General features: G+C 43.1%; 2 protein-coding genes across 3 annotated transcripts in view; both read right to left on the reverse strand.

Moving 5' to 3' along the window:
• The window catches only part of LOC109873669 (protein SCAI-like), a 49,756-nt gene extending 46,522 nt beyond the window's left edge, over positions 1–3,234 (reverse strand). For both annotated transcript variants that reach the window (XM_031809559.1, XM_031809558.1), the window contains exon 1: positions 2,316–3,234. The gene's annotated coding sequence lies outside the window, so the exon portion shown is untranslated. The remainder of the gene's footprint in view (positions 1–2,315) is intronic.
• Positions 3,235–11,684: 8,450 nt separating this feature from the next.
• LOC109873838 (serine/threonine-protein phosphatase 6 catalytic subunit) overlaps positions 11,685–13,636 on the reverse strand; it is a 35,153-nt gene continuing 33,201 nt past the window's right edge. Inside the window, exon 7 of the mRNA XM_020465566.2 lies at positions 11,685–13,506. Within this exon, the coding sequence (XP_020321155.1) occupies positions 13,258–13,506 (249 nt within the window). The 3' untranslated portion in view covers positions 11,685–13,257. The remainder of the gene's footprint in view (positions 13,507–13,636) is intronic.

Below are 13,636 nucleotides of genomic sequence, written 5' to 3' on the forward strand. Positions count from 1 at the left end.
TTAGCTTCTTCCAAAAACAAACATTCACTTATTAGAATTTGTTATTTAACCTTTATTTAACTAGGCAAGTCAGTTATGAACAAATGTTTATTTACAATGATGGCCTACATGGACCAAACCCGACGACGCTGGGCCAATTGTGTGCCACCCTATGGGACTCCCAATCATGGCCAGTTGTGATACAGCTGGGATTTGAACCAGGGACTGTAGTGATGCCCCTTGCACTCAGATGCAGTGCCTTAGACCGCTTGGTAAAAGCAGAAAATCCCCTCCTAGATGAAGAGCAATACTGGCTAATATTTGTTTTGTGTGAGTAGTGTAGGTCAGAAACTGTACAAAATGTTAGCAATGCGCTTGTTAGCATTCTCTATGGGATTTTACATGTACTTGTTAGTATTGCTAACCTTCGGATTACAGCCCATCAGTGGGGTTTGTGTTCAGTGCCAGTATTACCGAATATCCCGGTATGGCACAAGGTCAGTATGACAATCTGGATACCGCCCAAGCCTAGAGGTGGACATTCTGTTAGGAGACAATGCAATGAGACACCTGTGCGAGGTGTTCAGAGTAGATGGTACGGAGAGTGTTCAGGGATTCCATGAGTTCAAGGACTCCAAAGCTACAAAAAAATGCTAGTCTCCTTGTCACCTCTGATGAAAGCAGTAGAAACCATCGCCATATCCACCAGTCAATGCGAGCGTGCATTCAGTAGCATGAATGACATCGTGAAACGCGCTCGCAGTGAGCTACCTCTCCAATTTGCTTTTCCTCAAACGCAACGATCAACCACTGCTGCTGTTCCACCCCTTGCCATATGTGAAGACATGGCTGAGTAAAGGAAGGTGACACGCCAACACAACCGACTGCCCTGCCAAAGAACACACAAAGCAATGTGGAGCTTGTTTTGATATGATAAGGCGAAAGTGGGAAGATTGTTTTTTTATCTAAGTGATTGGAAAATGATATGCTAATAAGAATACATTTTTTTTAATTGTCTGTTCAACCTATTTTACACACCAGTCCTCCCTCTCTTCACTGCATTTCAGCACCATGGCCAGCTCCTCCAAAAAAGCAGTTAAAGTGCTTGGAGCTTCAGCACCTGGACAGTGACTTGTTTAACATCATTAATGTTATGTCAGTCCTGGCACGCAGGGTCCTTCTGTTAACTAGACCTAATCTGTTTATGAAACTTGTTTGTAGGTGCTAGTGTACAGTGATACTGATATGCTTGTGTTTGTAAGCCTATGAAAAAGGTCACAAAGCCTTAATAATAGCAATAAGGGACCTCAGGGTTGTTTGTGATATATGGCCAATATACCATGTCTAAAGGCTGTTTCCAGGTACTCCACGTTGTGTCGCGCTTGAGAACAGCCCTTAGCCGTGGAATAGTAACCCCCGCTGGGCCTTATTGCTTGATTATGTGAAGATGCCTGTATACTTGAATGCTGCCTTTATGAATTACCTCTGCTTATAATGTGCTGATCTGTTCTTGAACCAACTGAACCATTTCAAATCATTCCTTATGAAGACCAGATGTACTACTGTTAAAACTATTATTTGATCCTATACCGTATATCTTCTTGATAGCACGGATGCCTTTGCTTTTTAGGAATTGTAGCACTCAATACTTAAGTGGCATTTCATGGAGGTATTCCATATCTTTATCAGTGTTTTATTTAGTCTTGGTACAAAGGGTTTTTGTTTATTAATGTTTATAAATTTGAGAGCTTATAAAAATGTAATATTGAATTACATTAGCAAACTCTTGAACTCTTGAAGTCAGTATTGTATAGTAAATTTTAAGTGTATGTTATTGTTGTCTGATATGCTACTAGACCTCAATGGAATAAGACTTATTTACAGTGAATAATCAAAAGGTCTCTATAGCATAATGTAATTTGTGAACTTCGGTGAACATAGTCTCATGCACCGACTTGGAAAAAAGACAGCTCCTGCACCTCTTCCATCCCAAGTGAATAACTGTATTTGGTTCAAATGTCATCAGCAATGAATTAGGACATGTCAGGATCAAGTGGAAAGTTGATAGCACTGACATTGCAATCAGGACACCAAAATGTGACAACTGTGCAAGGGGGTGTATGCCTTCTAGTCAACTAGGTTCCATTCAAATTAATAGCTCCCTCATCAGACTGGAGCTGGAAGTCGATTTTTTTTGTTGTTGACAATTTGCTTCATTGTCATTTCTTTTCATTGGACTTTTTTTTAAAGCACTTTCAACTCAAGATGCTGTGAGAAAGCATCTCAAATCCCCAGAGCAAGAGCGACCTAGGCTACAGAATATGACATGTACTCACCTTAAAGAACAGTCCGGCTTGTGTCAAGTCCGAGTCCACTTGACAGCAGTTGCCTATATGTCTTAAAATTAGACAAATCGTTTTTGACAAAAATGAAGGGGTATTGAGAAAAACGACAATCAGTGCAGTAATTTGTAACAGGACACACGCGAGTCTTTGCAGTGACACAAGCAGGGCATTGCTCGTTGCACTATTACATAACTTAACGATGAGCTAGTGTTACATTCAGTGTGCACGATGTTATGTTGGTGATTTAACGTTGTGAAAATAGCTACGTCCATAGCTAGCCAGCGAAGGGTAATGTCTGGACTCATCACATCAATAATGCATTTAGTAACTAGCAAGCTAGCTAGTTCGCCTAACGTCGTTAGTTGTTAACGCTGTAACGTTAGATTTTGAATCGTTCATGCAAAAATAGCCTCTATCCAATCAATTAGCAGCAATGCATTTAGCTAGGTAGCTATTAAAAGTGCATCCATTTAAGCAGCACGATTCAGGCAAAGGTTGAGATACTCTGTGATACAGCAGGTAGCTAACTAACAATATCTAGCTACTGTAGATAGTATGATGTGCAAGTAATTTAATATGGTTACTACCGCTAAGTAACGTTAGCTGCGAGAACAGCTGGGCAGTGGGAGACGTAGCAACTAACCGTAACGTTGGCAAGCTAATATACTACCTAGCTAACGTTAACGAACTGACTCGTTCCTACTGTTGTTGTCTCCATCAGTCGTCCTCTGGTCAACCGTATCCAGGTGTAACATGTATGTAGCTAAATGTATAAACCGTTTTAAATCAGAGCATCCAATGCAGTGCCGCGCCGTCATATACAGCTGTTTCACAGTTAACGGACCGGTGTTGCACGGTTGCCAGCCTCAACTAGCTGCGGGTGGTTGTATGTGAGTGCCAATGTGTATATGAAGGTGTGTGCTTTGGCTGTGGTACAGGAGGGTGGGCCAGTGGAGAAAAACCCTAAATGTTCTGCACGGGATGTATGATCAATCAAGTTCGCGTTTTCAGTCAGTCCTCTTTGCTAACTGGTTAAAGGCACAAACTGTAAGAGTTTCTGTCGTTTCAATAAATATAAACATCTTGATACTGAATAATTAACTGATACTTTCATTTGTAAAACTGCCTCAACTTATAATAACCCAAAACCTAAGTATATTCCTTTGACACTTGATGAAAGCTTTAAATCATGTAAGTATTAAAGTAAAGTAAAATATTGCTGTGAGCAGCAATGAACGGGGTTCAAATGATGACAGAATGTACACAAGACCAGTTGGATAACAAAAAGAGCATTATATCGTGTAGGAACTATCCTCCTTCATATGCAATCAGTGAAAGCATTACCATGTTTATCAATACCACAAGGATGACGCAAGTAAAGTTTAGTCTAGCAGTGTAGGTTGGTTACCTTTGAATGCAGCAGGTAATCATTCTTAATCTCATTACTTAATATATTACATTTATACAGTGCATTCAGAAAGTATTCAGAAGCCTTGAAAGGGTTTTTCCCTAATCAATCTACTCACAATAACCCATTATTACAAATCAAAAACAGGTCTTTAGAAATTGTGAAATATACATTCACATAAGTATTCAGACCCTTTACTCAGTACTTTGTTGAAGCACCTTTGGCAACGATTACAGCATCAAGGCTTCTTGTCTTGAGTATGACGCTGCAAGCTTTGCACAACAGTATTTGGAGAGTTTCTCACATTATTCTCTGCAGATCCACTCAAGCTCTGTCAGGTTAGATGGGGAGCGTCACTGCACAGCAATTTAAAGGTCTCTCCAGAGATGTTCAAGTCCGGGCTCTGCCTGGGCTACTCAAGGACATTCAGAGTCTTGTCCCAAAGCCACTCCTGCATTGTCTTGTCTGTGTGCTTAGGGTCGTTGTCCTGTTGGAAGGTGAACCTTCGCCTCAGTCAGAGGTCCTGAGCGCTCTGGAACAGGTTTTCATCAAGGATCTCTCTCTGTACTTTGCTCCATTCATCTTTCCCTCGATCCTGACGAGTCTCCCCGTCCCTGCAGGTGAAAAACATCCCCACAGCATAATGCTGCCACCACAATGCTTCACCGTAGGGATGGTGTCAGGTTTCCTCCAGACATGACAGTTGGCATTCAGGCCAAAGAGTTCAATTTTTGTTTCATCAGACCAGAAATTCTGAGAGTCCTTTAGGTGCCTTTGGGCAAACTCCATGTGTTCGATCATATGCCTTTTACAATTCAAATCAAATGTTACTAGTCACATGCACTGAACACAGTGAATACAGTGAAATGCTTACTTACAAGCCCCTAACCACCAATGCAGTTTAAAAAAATACAAATAAAGATAAGAAAAGTAATTGAGGTACGTACATGTTAGTAGAGTTACTAAAGTGACTATGCATAGATAATAACAGAGAGTAGCAGCGGCATAAAAAAGGGGGTGGGGGGAGGGGGAAATACAAATTGTCTGGGTAGCCAATTGATTAGATGTTCAGGAGTCTTATGGGTTGGGGGTAGAAGCTGTTTAGAAGCCTCTTGGACCTAGACTTGGCACTGCGGTACCACTTGCCGTGCGGTAGCAGAGAGAACAGTCTATGACTAGGGTGGCTGGAGTCTTTGACAAACTTTAGGGCCTTCCTCTGACACCACCTGGTATAGAGGTCCTGGATGGCAGGAAGCTTGGCCCCAGTGATGTACTGGGCCGTACGCACTACCCTATGTAGTGCCTTGCGGTCGGAGGCCGAGCAGTTGCCATAGCAGGCAGTGGATGCAACCATACTCTCGATGTTGCAGCTGTAGAACCTTTTGAGGATCTGAGGACCCATGCCAAATCTTTTCAGTCTCCTGAGGGGGAATAGGTTTTGTCATGCCCTCTTCATGACTGTCTTGGTGTGCTTGGACCATGTTAGTTTGCTGGTGATGTGGACACCAAGGAACTTGAAGCTCTCAACTTGCTCCACTACAGCCCCGTCGATGAGAATGGGGGCATGCTCGGTCCTCCTTTTCCTGTAGTCCACAATCATCTCCTTTGCCTTGATCACGTTGAGGGAGAGGTTGTTGTCCTGGCACCACACGGCCAGGTCTCTGACATACTCCCTATATGCTGTCTTGTCATTGTCGGTGATCAGGCCTACCACCGTTGTGTCATTGGCAAACTTAATGATGGTATTGGAGTCGTGCCTGGCCGTGCAATCATGAATTAACAGGGAGTACAGGACGGGACTGAGGACGCACCCCTGAGGGACCCCTGTGTTGAGGATCAGCGCGGCCGATGTGTTGTTACCTACCCTTACCACCTGGGTGCGGCCAGTCAGGAAGTCCAGGATCCAGTTGCAGAGAGAGGTGTTTAGTCCCATGGTCATTTCCTTATTGATGAGCTTTGAGGGCACTATGGGGTTGAATGCTGAGCTGTAGTAAATTAATAGCATTCAACACCATAGGTTTTCATTTTGTCCAGGGAAAGGGCAGTGTGGAGGGCAATAGAGATTGCATCCTCTGTGGGTCTATTAGGGCTGTGTGCAAGTTGGAATGGGTCTTGTGCTTTGGGGATAATGGTGTTGATGTGAGCCATGACCAGCCTTTCAAAGCACTTCATGGCTACAGACGTGAGTGCTACGGATCAGTAGTCCTTTAGGCAGGTTACCTTAGTGTTCTTGGGCACAGGGACTATGGTGGTCTGCTTAAAACATTTTTTACAGGCCTCCCAAATGACTCAGTGCCACTAGAGATTCTGGGTTCGAGTCCAGGCTCTGTCGCAGCTGGCCGCGACCGGGAGACCCATGGGGAGGCGCACAATTGGCCCAGCATCGTCCGGATTAAGGGAGGGTTTGGCTGGCAGCAATGTCCTTGTCCCATTGCGCACAAGATAATCCTGTGGCGGGCCGGGCGCCAGATGTACAGTTTTTCCTACAACACATTGGTGCTGATGGCTTTCTGGTTAAGTGGGCATTGTGTCAAGAAGCAGTGCGGCTTGGTTGGGTTGTGTTTCGGGGGACGCACGCCTCTCGACCTTGGCCTCTCCCGAGTCCATACAGGAGTTGCAGTGACGAGACAAGACTGTAACTACCAATTGGATACCACGAAATTGGGGAGAAAAAAAGGGGTTTAAATAAATGAAAACATATTGGTATTACAGACTCGGACAGGGAGAGGTTGAAAATGTCAGTGAAGACACCAGTTTGTCAGCGCATGCTCGCAGTACATGCCCAGGTAATATGTCTGGCACTGCGGCCTTGTGAATGTTGACCTGTTTGCCTTGAAGCGAGCATATAAGTAGTTTAGCTCGTCTGGTAGGCTCGTGTCACTTGGCAGATCTTGGCTGTGCTTCCCTTTGTAGTCTGTAATGGTTTGCAAGCCCTGCCACATCTGATGAGCTTCTGAGTCGGTGTAGTAGGATTCGATCTTAGTCCTGTATTGACGCTTTGCCTAGTTGATGGTTTGTCGGAGGGCATAGCACGATTTCTTGTAAGCTTCCGGGTTAGAGTCTCGCTCCTTGAAAGCGGCAGCTCTAGCCTTTAGCTCAGTGCGGATGTAAGCAGGAATCAGGAGGATAGAATTATGGTCAGATTTGCCAAATGGAGGGTGAGGGAGAGCTTTGTATTATGTGTCTCTGTGTGTGGAGTAAAGGCTGGTCTAGAGTTTTTTTCCCTCTGGTTGCACATTTAACATGCTGATAGAAATTTGGTAAAACAGATTTAATTTTCCCTGCATTAAAGTCCCTGTCCACTAGGAGAGCCACCTTTGGATGAGCGTTTTCTTGTTTGCTGACAGCTCATTGAATGCGGTCTTAGTTCCAGCATCGGTCTGTGGTGGTATGTAACAGCCCCCCTTTGTCTTACCAGACGCCGATGTTCTATCCTGCCGTTACAGCGTATAACCAGCTAGCTGTATGTTGATAATGTCGTTGTTCAGCCACGACTCCGTGAATCATAAGATATTACAGTTTTTGATGTCCCGTCGGTAGTTGAATCTTCCTCGTAGGTCGTCGATTTTCTTTTCTTATGATTGCACGTTAGCTAGTAGAACGGAAGACATTGGGGGTTTGATTGCAGATGATTTTGAGCACTAGCGTTACACATGAAAATAATTTATTAATAGTTGCCTTTTTTTTTTGATATCAATACCAAATTCAGTGGGGTTCATCTTAAGGACATCCATGTAGGTGGTGGGCCGTAGCAAGCTATCTGCTTTAGTTTTCGAGATGATCGATATCTGTCGAGGGAGGGGCTGGATTTGACATATTGTGGATAACTATTTCTTCTGAACACATTTCCTTTTTTGGCAATGTCAATTCTTACACATGTAAATACTTACTTTTATGTTCTCTAGCTGGACAGGCAAACACCGCCAAGTACTAAACTGTAAACCAATCAAAACGTGTGTACTATCCATGGTACGTTCTCTACTGATCACATCTGCCAATCGCGTTATCCATTTCTAAGGTATTAGACAGCTGGTGACATTTTGACAGAGACCTCCGTCTGACAGACTGCTATCAGGTCAAGGTTACTATCAGGTTACTTGTAATCAAATATTTTAGTTAGAGAAACGTGATACCATCAATGCACGCTGTAAAATGACTCCCAACTTAGAACACAGCAACCTTATTAATGTAGCTATCTAGTTCCAACAAGTAGATCTGTTGTTAGTTATCAGGAGCAGATAGCTTTATCAGTAGCTAGCATGTCATTCGGGGACAAGGATCATTTTAGCGAGCAGTTTATTCAGAGTTTGTTAAAAAAGTTTGAAATATCCAATAAATGTCGTTCCACTTCATGATTGTGTCCCACTTGTTGTTGATTCTTCACAAAAAAATACAGTTTTATATCTTTATGTTTGAAGCCTGAAATGTGGCAAAAGGTCGCAAAGTTCAAGGGGGCCGAATACTTTCGCAAGGCACTGTACAAGTTTGTTATTAAGGCACATGAATGTTCACATGTTCGAAAATACATTTCTGCCCCCCCAAAAAATTTGGATAACCTTTTTTTTATGTTCAAACGGCTCTCCTGTGAAGTAGTGACCCGCGACATAGCCTAGTTTCCTGAAATGGGTTACATGTATACTATTGATGTCTACAGCAGAGCTTAAGACAGCAGTTGCAAGTCTACAACAAAGTCAGCCGAATACTTTCGCAAGGCACTGTATATATTTGTAGTATATACCCACTACCGGCCAAATGCTTTAGAACACCTCATTCAAGGGTTGTTCTGTATTTTGACTATTTTCTACATTGTAGAATAATAGTGAAGACATCAAAACTATGAAATAACACATGGAATCGTGTAGTAACCAAAAAAGTGTTAAACAATTCCAAATATATTTTAGATTCTTCAAATTAGCCACCCTTTGCCTTGATGACAGCTTTGCACACTCTTGGCATTCTCTCAACCAGCTTCGCTTGGAATGCTTTTCCAACAGTCCAAGGAGTTCCCACATATGCTGAGCACTTGTTGGCTGCTTTTCCTTCACTCGGCAGTCCAACTGATCCCAAACCATCTCAATTGGGTTGAGATTAGGTGATTGTGGAGGTCAGGTCATCTGTTACAGCACTCCATCACCCTCCTTCTTGGTCAAATAGCCCTTACACAGCCTGGAAGTGTGTTGGGTCATTGTCCTGTTGAAAAACAAATGATAGTCCCACTAAGCGCAAACCAGATGGGATGGCGTATCGCTTCAGAATGCTATGGTGGCCATGCTGGTTAAGTGTGTCTTGAATTGTAAATAAATCACTGACAGTTTCACCAGCAAAGCACCCCAACACCATCACTCCTCCATGCTTCACAGTGGGAACCACACATGCGGAGATAATCCGTTCACCTACTCTGCATCTCACAAAGACAAGGCGGTTGGAACCATAAATCTCTAATTTGGCCCAAAGGACAGATTTCCAACGGCCTAATGTCAATTGCTCGTGTTTCTTGGCCCAAGCAAGTCTCTTTCTTATTGGTGTACTTTAGAAGTGGTTTCTTTGCAGCAATTCGATCATGAAGGCCTGATTCACGCAGTCTCCTCTGAACAGTTGATGTTGAGATGTGCCTGTTACTTGAACTCTGTGAAGCATTTATTTGGGCTGCATTTTCTGAGGCTGGTACGTATCCTCTGCAGCAGAGGTAACTCTGGGTCTTCCTTTCCTGTGGCGGTCCGCATGAGAGACAGTTTCATCATAGCGCTTGATGGTTTTTGTGCAAATTCAAATGCACATTTTCCACATTGACTGACCTTTGACTGACTTAAAGTAATGATGGACTGGCTCAAACGCATTAAGAAGGAAAGAAATTCCACAAATGTACTTTTAACAAGGCACCCCTGTTAATTGAAATGCATTCCAGGTGACTACCTCATGAGGCTGGTTGAGAGAATGCCAAGAGTGTGCAAAACTGTCATCAACTCAAAGGGTGGCTACTTTGAAGAATCTCAAATTCATGATTCCATATGTGTTATTTCATAGTTTATGTCTTCACTATTATTGAGAAAATAGTAACTTGAATGAGTAGGTGTCTTTTGACTGGTAATGTATACAAAAGTACGTGGGCCCCCGTTCAAATTAGTGGATTCGGCTCTTTCAACCACACCCGTTGCTAAAAGGTGCTAAAAGGTGTATAAAATCGAGCACACAGCCATGCAATCTCCATAGACAAACATTGGCAGTAGAATGGCCTTACTGAAGAGCTCAATGACTTTCAACGTGGCACCATCATAGGATGCCACGTTTCCAACAAGTCAGTTCGTCAAATATCTGCTCTGCTAGAGCTGCCCCAGTTAACTGTAAGTTCTGTTATTGTGAAGTGGAAATTTCTAGGAGCAACAACAGCTCAGCTGTGAAGTGGTAGGCCATAAAAGCTCACAGAACGGGACCGCTGAGTGCTGAAGCGTGTAAAACTCTTCTTTCCTCAGTTGCAACACTCACTACCTAGTTCCAAACTGTCTCTGGAAGCAACGTCAGCACAATAAATGTCCGTCGGGAGCTTCAAAATGGGTTTCCATGGCCGAGCAGCCACACACAAGCCTAAAATCACCATGCGCAATGTCAAGCGTCAGCTGGAGTGGTGGAGTGGCCGCCATTTGACTCTGGAGCAGTGGAAACATTCTCTGGAGAGAGGAATCACGTTTCACCAACTGGCAGTCCGACAGACGAATCTGGGTTTGGCGGATGTCAGGAGAACACTACCTGCCCGAACGCAGTGTCAACTGTAAAGTTTGGAGAAGGAGGAATAATGGTCTGTGGCTATTTTTCATGGTTTGGGCTAGGCCCCTTAATTCCAGTGAAGGGGAATCTAGACTCTACAGCATACAATACGATTCTGTGCTTCATACTTTGTGGCAACAGCTTGGGGAAGGCCCTTTCTCCAACTGCTAGGCCTAATCAGTGCCCGACCTCACTAATGCTCGTGGCTGAATGGAAGCAAGTACCCGCAGCAATGTTCCAACATCTAGTGGACAGCCTTTCCAGAAGGGGGGTCAACTCCGTATTAATGCCCATGATTTTGAATGAGATATTCGACAAGCAGGTGTCCACTTACTTTTGGTCATGTGTGTTAATAACATTGATGCGTTCGAAGATGAACTCTTTAGGGACTATTGTGATGAGTCCAAAGACCACATTTGGAATGAATATGACTTTTAGTCCTAAATATTTTAAGCATTAGCGTTACATAGTCATAAAAGTGAATTGTTAATAGTTTTAAAAAATAAGTAACGATATCAATGCCAAACAATCTGGTTTATCATGGTAATGTCTTTGATGATCCTAAGTTTCAAGTTGGTAGGCCATTGTGGAGGGGATTTACAAAGGATTTAAATAGACACGTAAAATCAGATTTATCAATAACTGGACCAGCTCTTAACCGATCACTTAGATTTTCACAAACTAGGTTAAGATATGTACCATGAGCCTACATACTGAATGGTGTCATTTGGATTTTATGGTCATGAGAAGTTTTTCGAAAGGTCTTCCAAAATGTCCAAGATGGAGGAAAATCTATCCTTTCAGACCTTATGGGTCCTTGGGGAAAATTTGTTCAGCATGAGGAAAGAAAAGTGTCAAGTCTCTAGGTCAAACAGGTGATTGATGAGGGTTCAAGTGAGACTGCTTATAACAGCACCACCTATAGGCCAATCAGTGCCATTCTTTTTGACAAAGTTACTTATGGGCTCTAGTTTCAGTGCGCCAAATTAGAAAGTTTGCTGTGAATCCCTAAATTATGCAACCAAAATGGAAATCAGTGCAACCACTGCAGGGCTCAAACCCTGACTTCAAGCCAAGGCAAGTTTAGCGTTTACACCCTTGCAGGGAGTTGCGCCACCCCTAACACCAATGCATCAACCACCATTAGAAGAGATTTCTCAGATATTTTTCAACAAAATACAAACAGGTACTTAAGTTAGTAAAGGCCTTTTATTTTCAATTGGTATATGGGTTGCAGTCTACAATCATAAAATACAACAAATCAGAGCAGAAAAAAATAGGAACAATAATCAATACAATTATTTGAATGTACAAAAGCATCATCACCCACTCAGTCCCCATCGACTGATCTGGTTTAAAAATCAACAACGAGATACTTAAATTGCTGTCTTTGGTGGAAATAGGTTTTCTATAGATTACATCTGAGAAAGACCATATTATCAGGTGACATGCTTTCAGCATAATTGCAACACTCAAAACAATAACCACTGAAACTCCATTCAATAGTTAACATGGAATTCTGTGACACAGTGCAATCAAAGGAATTCACTCCGAGACATCATATGATAACCCTATAAAAGAAGCAGAGCAGATGAATGACTTAAATGTGCACAAAGCTGCAGAACATTGAGCATTCATACAATTCAATTTGATTGGAAATGCATGTCCCATTTACTACCATCGAATGGAATTTGAGGGAGTATAAATTAAAGCAGGTGCATTGGCACGTAGTAATGTATGAAGATGGGGCTTCAATTTAAATGAGGGGCCAACAGGACTTTTGACTGCAGCAATGTTATCTGTAAAAAAAACATACGCAAATAAAAACACATTAGGCAACATCAAATACTTTCAAGGGAAGGGGAAGTTCTGAGAATGTATATTTCAAGACAAAAATGGAGACAAACAGAGAGATGCAAGTCCCCTTGGGAGAAGCTGGGGGTGGGTGGGGGGGGGGGGGGTAGTTGACAGTGGGGACAATAGCCCAGTCCCAAAACCTAAACCTCTTTGCAGATAACAAGGAACCAGATAAGTATAACAAAATATATAGATAGCTGCCCTAAACCCATTAGAAGATTCAGCCCAGAAGCATCTGCTGTTCTGCCAACTGACATGTACTCGAGGTGCTGACCTGTTGCACCTTCTATAACCACTGACTATTTTTTTACCCTGCGCTGGTCATCTATGACTGTTTAAACATCTGGAAGAACAATCTGGCCAAAATGGACATGTACTCTTATAATATCCACCTGGTACAGCCAGAAGAGGACAGGCCACCCCTCAGAGCCTGGTTCCTCTCTAGGTTTCTTCCTAGGTTCCTGCCTTTCTGGAGTTTTTCCTAGCCACTGTGCATCACGATCTGCATTGCTTGCTTTTTGGGGGTTTAGGCTGGATATCTGTTAAAGCACTTTTCGACAACTGCTGATGTGAATGAATTGACTGATTGAAGCATCTATCACTTTGGTGTTTGTAGATCTGAAAGGATCAGACAGGCGTAAAGTAAACAAACTAGTGACCGCTCCACCTAGCTTTCTAATGAGGTATAGGGGAGCTTCTATCATATTGAAAACACCCATCTCATTCCCTCAGATCTGTAAACATTGAAGGGACAAGAGCTATGGTCGTGGACCAGACCATGGTGAGGCCATTGTAATATTTCTTAGTTACACCAATCCCCTCCCTTAAGACTGCAAACACCAAAAGGGATAGGGGCAAGGGGAAGAGGCTGGGGGTTATTTTGGAACTGAACAAAATGGCTCGTCATTAGAGGAAGTAAGGTGTTGTTGTTCGGGGAGGGATGACCCGCTCAGAGTCGGGCACGGCACGGAACAGCTTGGGCTCCCGTGTGTTCACGTCCTTGAAGACCATGATGGAGGCAATGTTTCCACAGCGGTAACAGTAGTTGGGCGCAGACCACACCGTCACCAGCTTCTCATCGAACATGAACTTGTAGCCCTCATGGACCAGCTGGTGTGCACGGCAGATCAGCTTCAGATTGTTGATGTGAACAAACTGAAATTGGGAAAGAAGGATCATGGATGTAACTCGGTATTCAACATAGGTGAGGTGCGCCCCCAAAGAGTCCGTTCCACTTGGACCACCATCAAGGCTACAGATGAACTTTTCCCACATGTGCGATCAA

This window comes from Oncorhynchus kisutch, linkage group LG29 (genome assembly GCF_002021735.2).
Source record: "Oncorhynchus kisutch isolate 150728-3 linkage group LG29, Okis_V2, whole genome shotgun sequence".
Taxonomy (NCBI): Eukaryota; Metazoa; Chordata; class Actinopteri; order Salmoniformes; family Salmonidae; genus Oncorhynchus; species Oncorhynchus kisutch.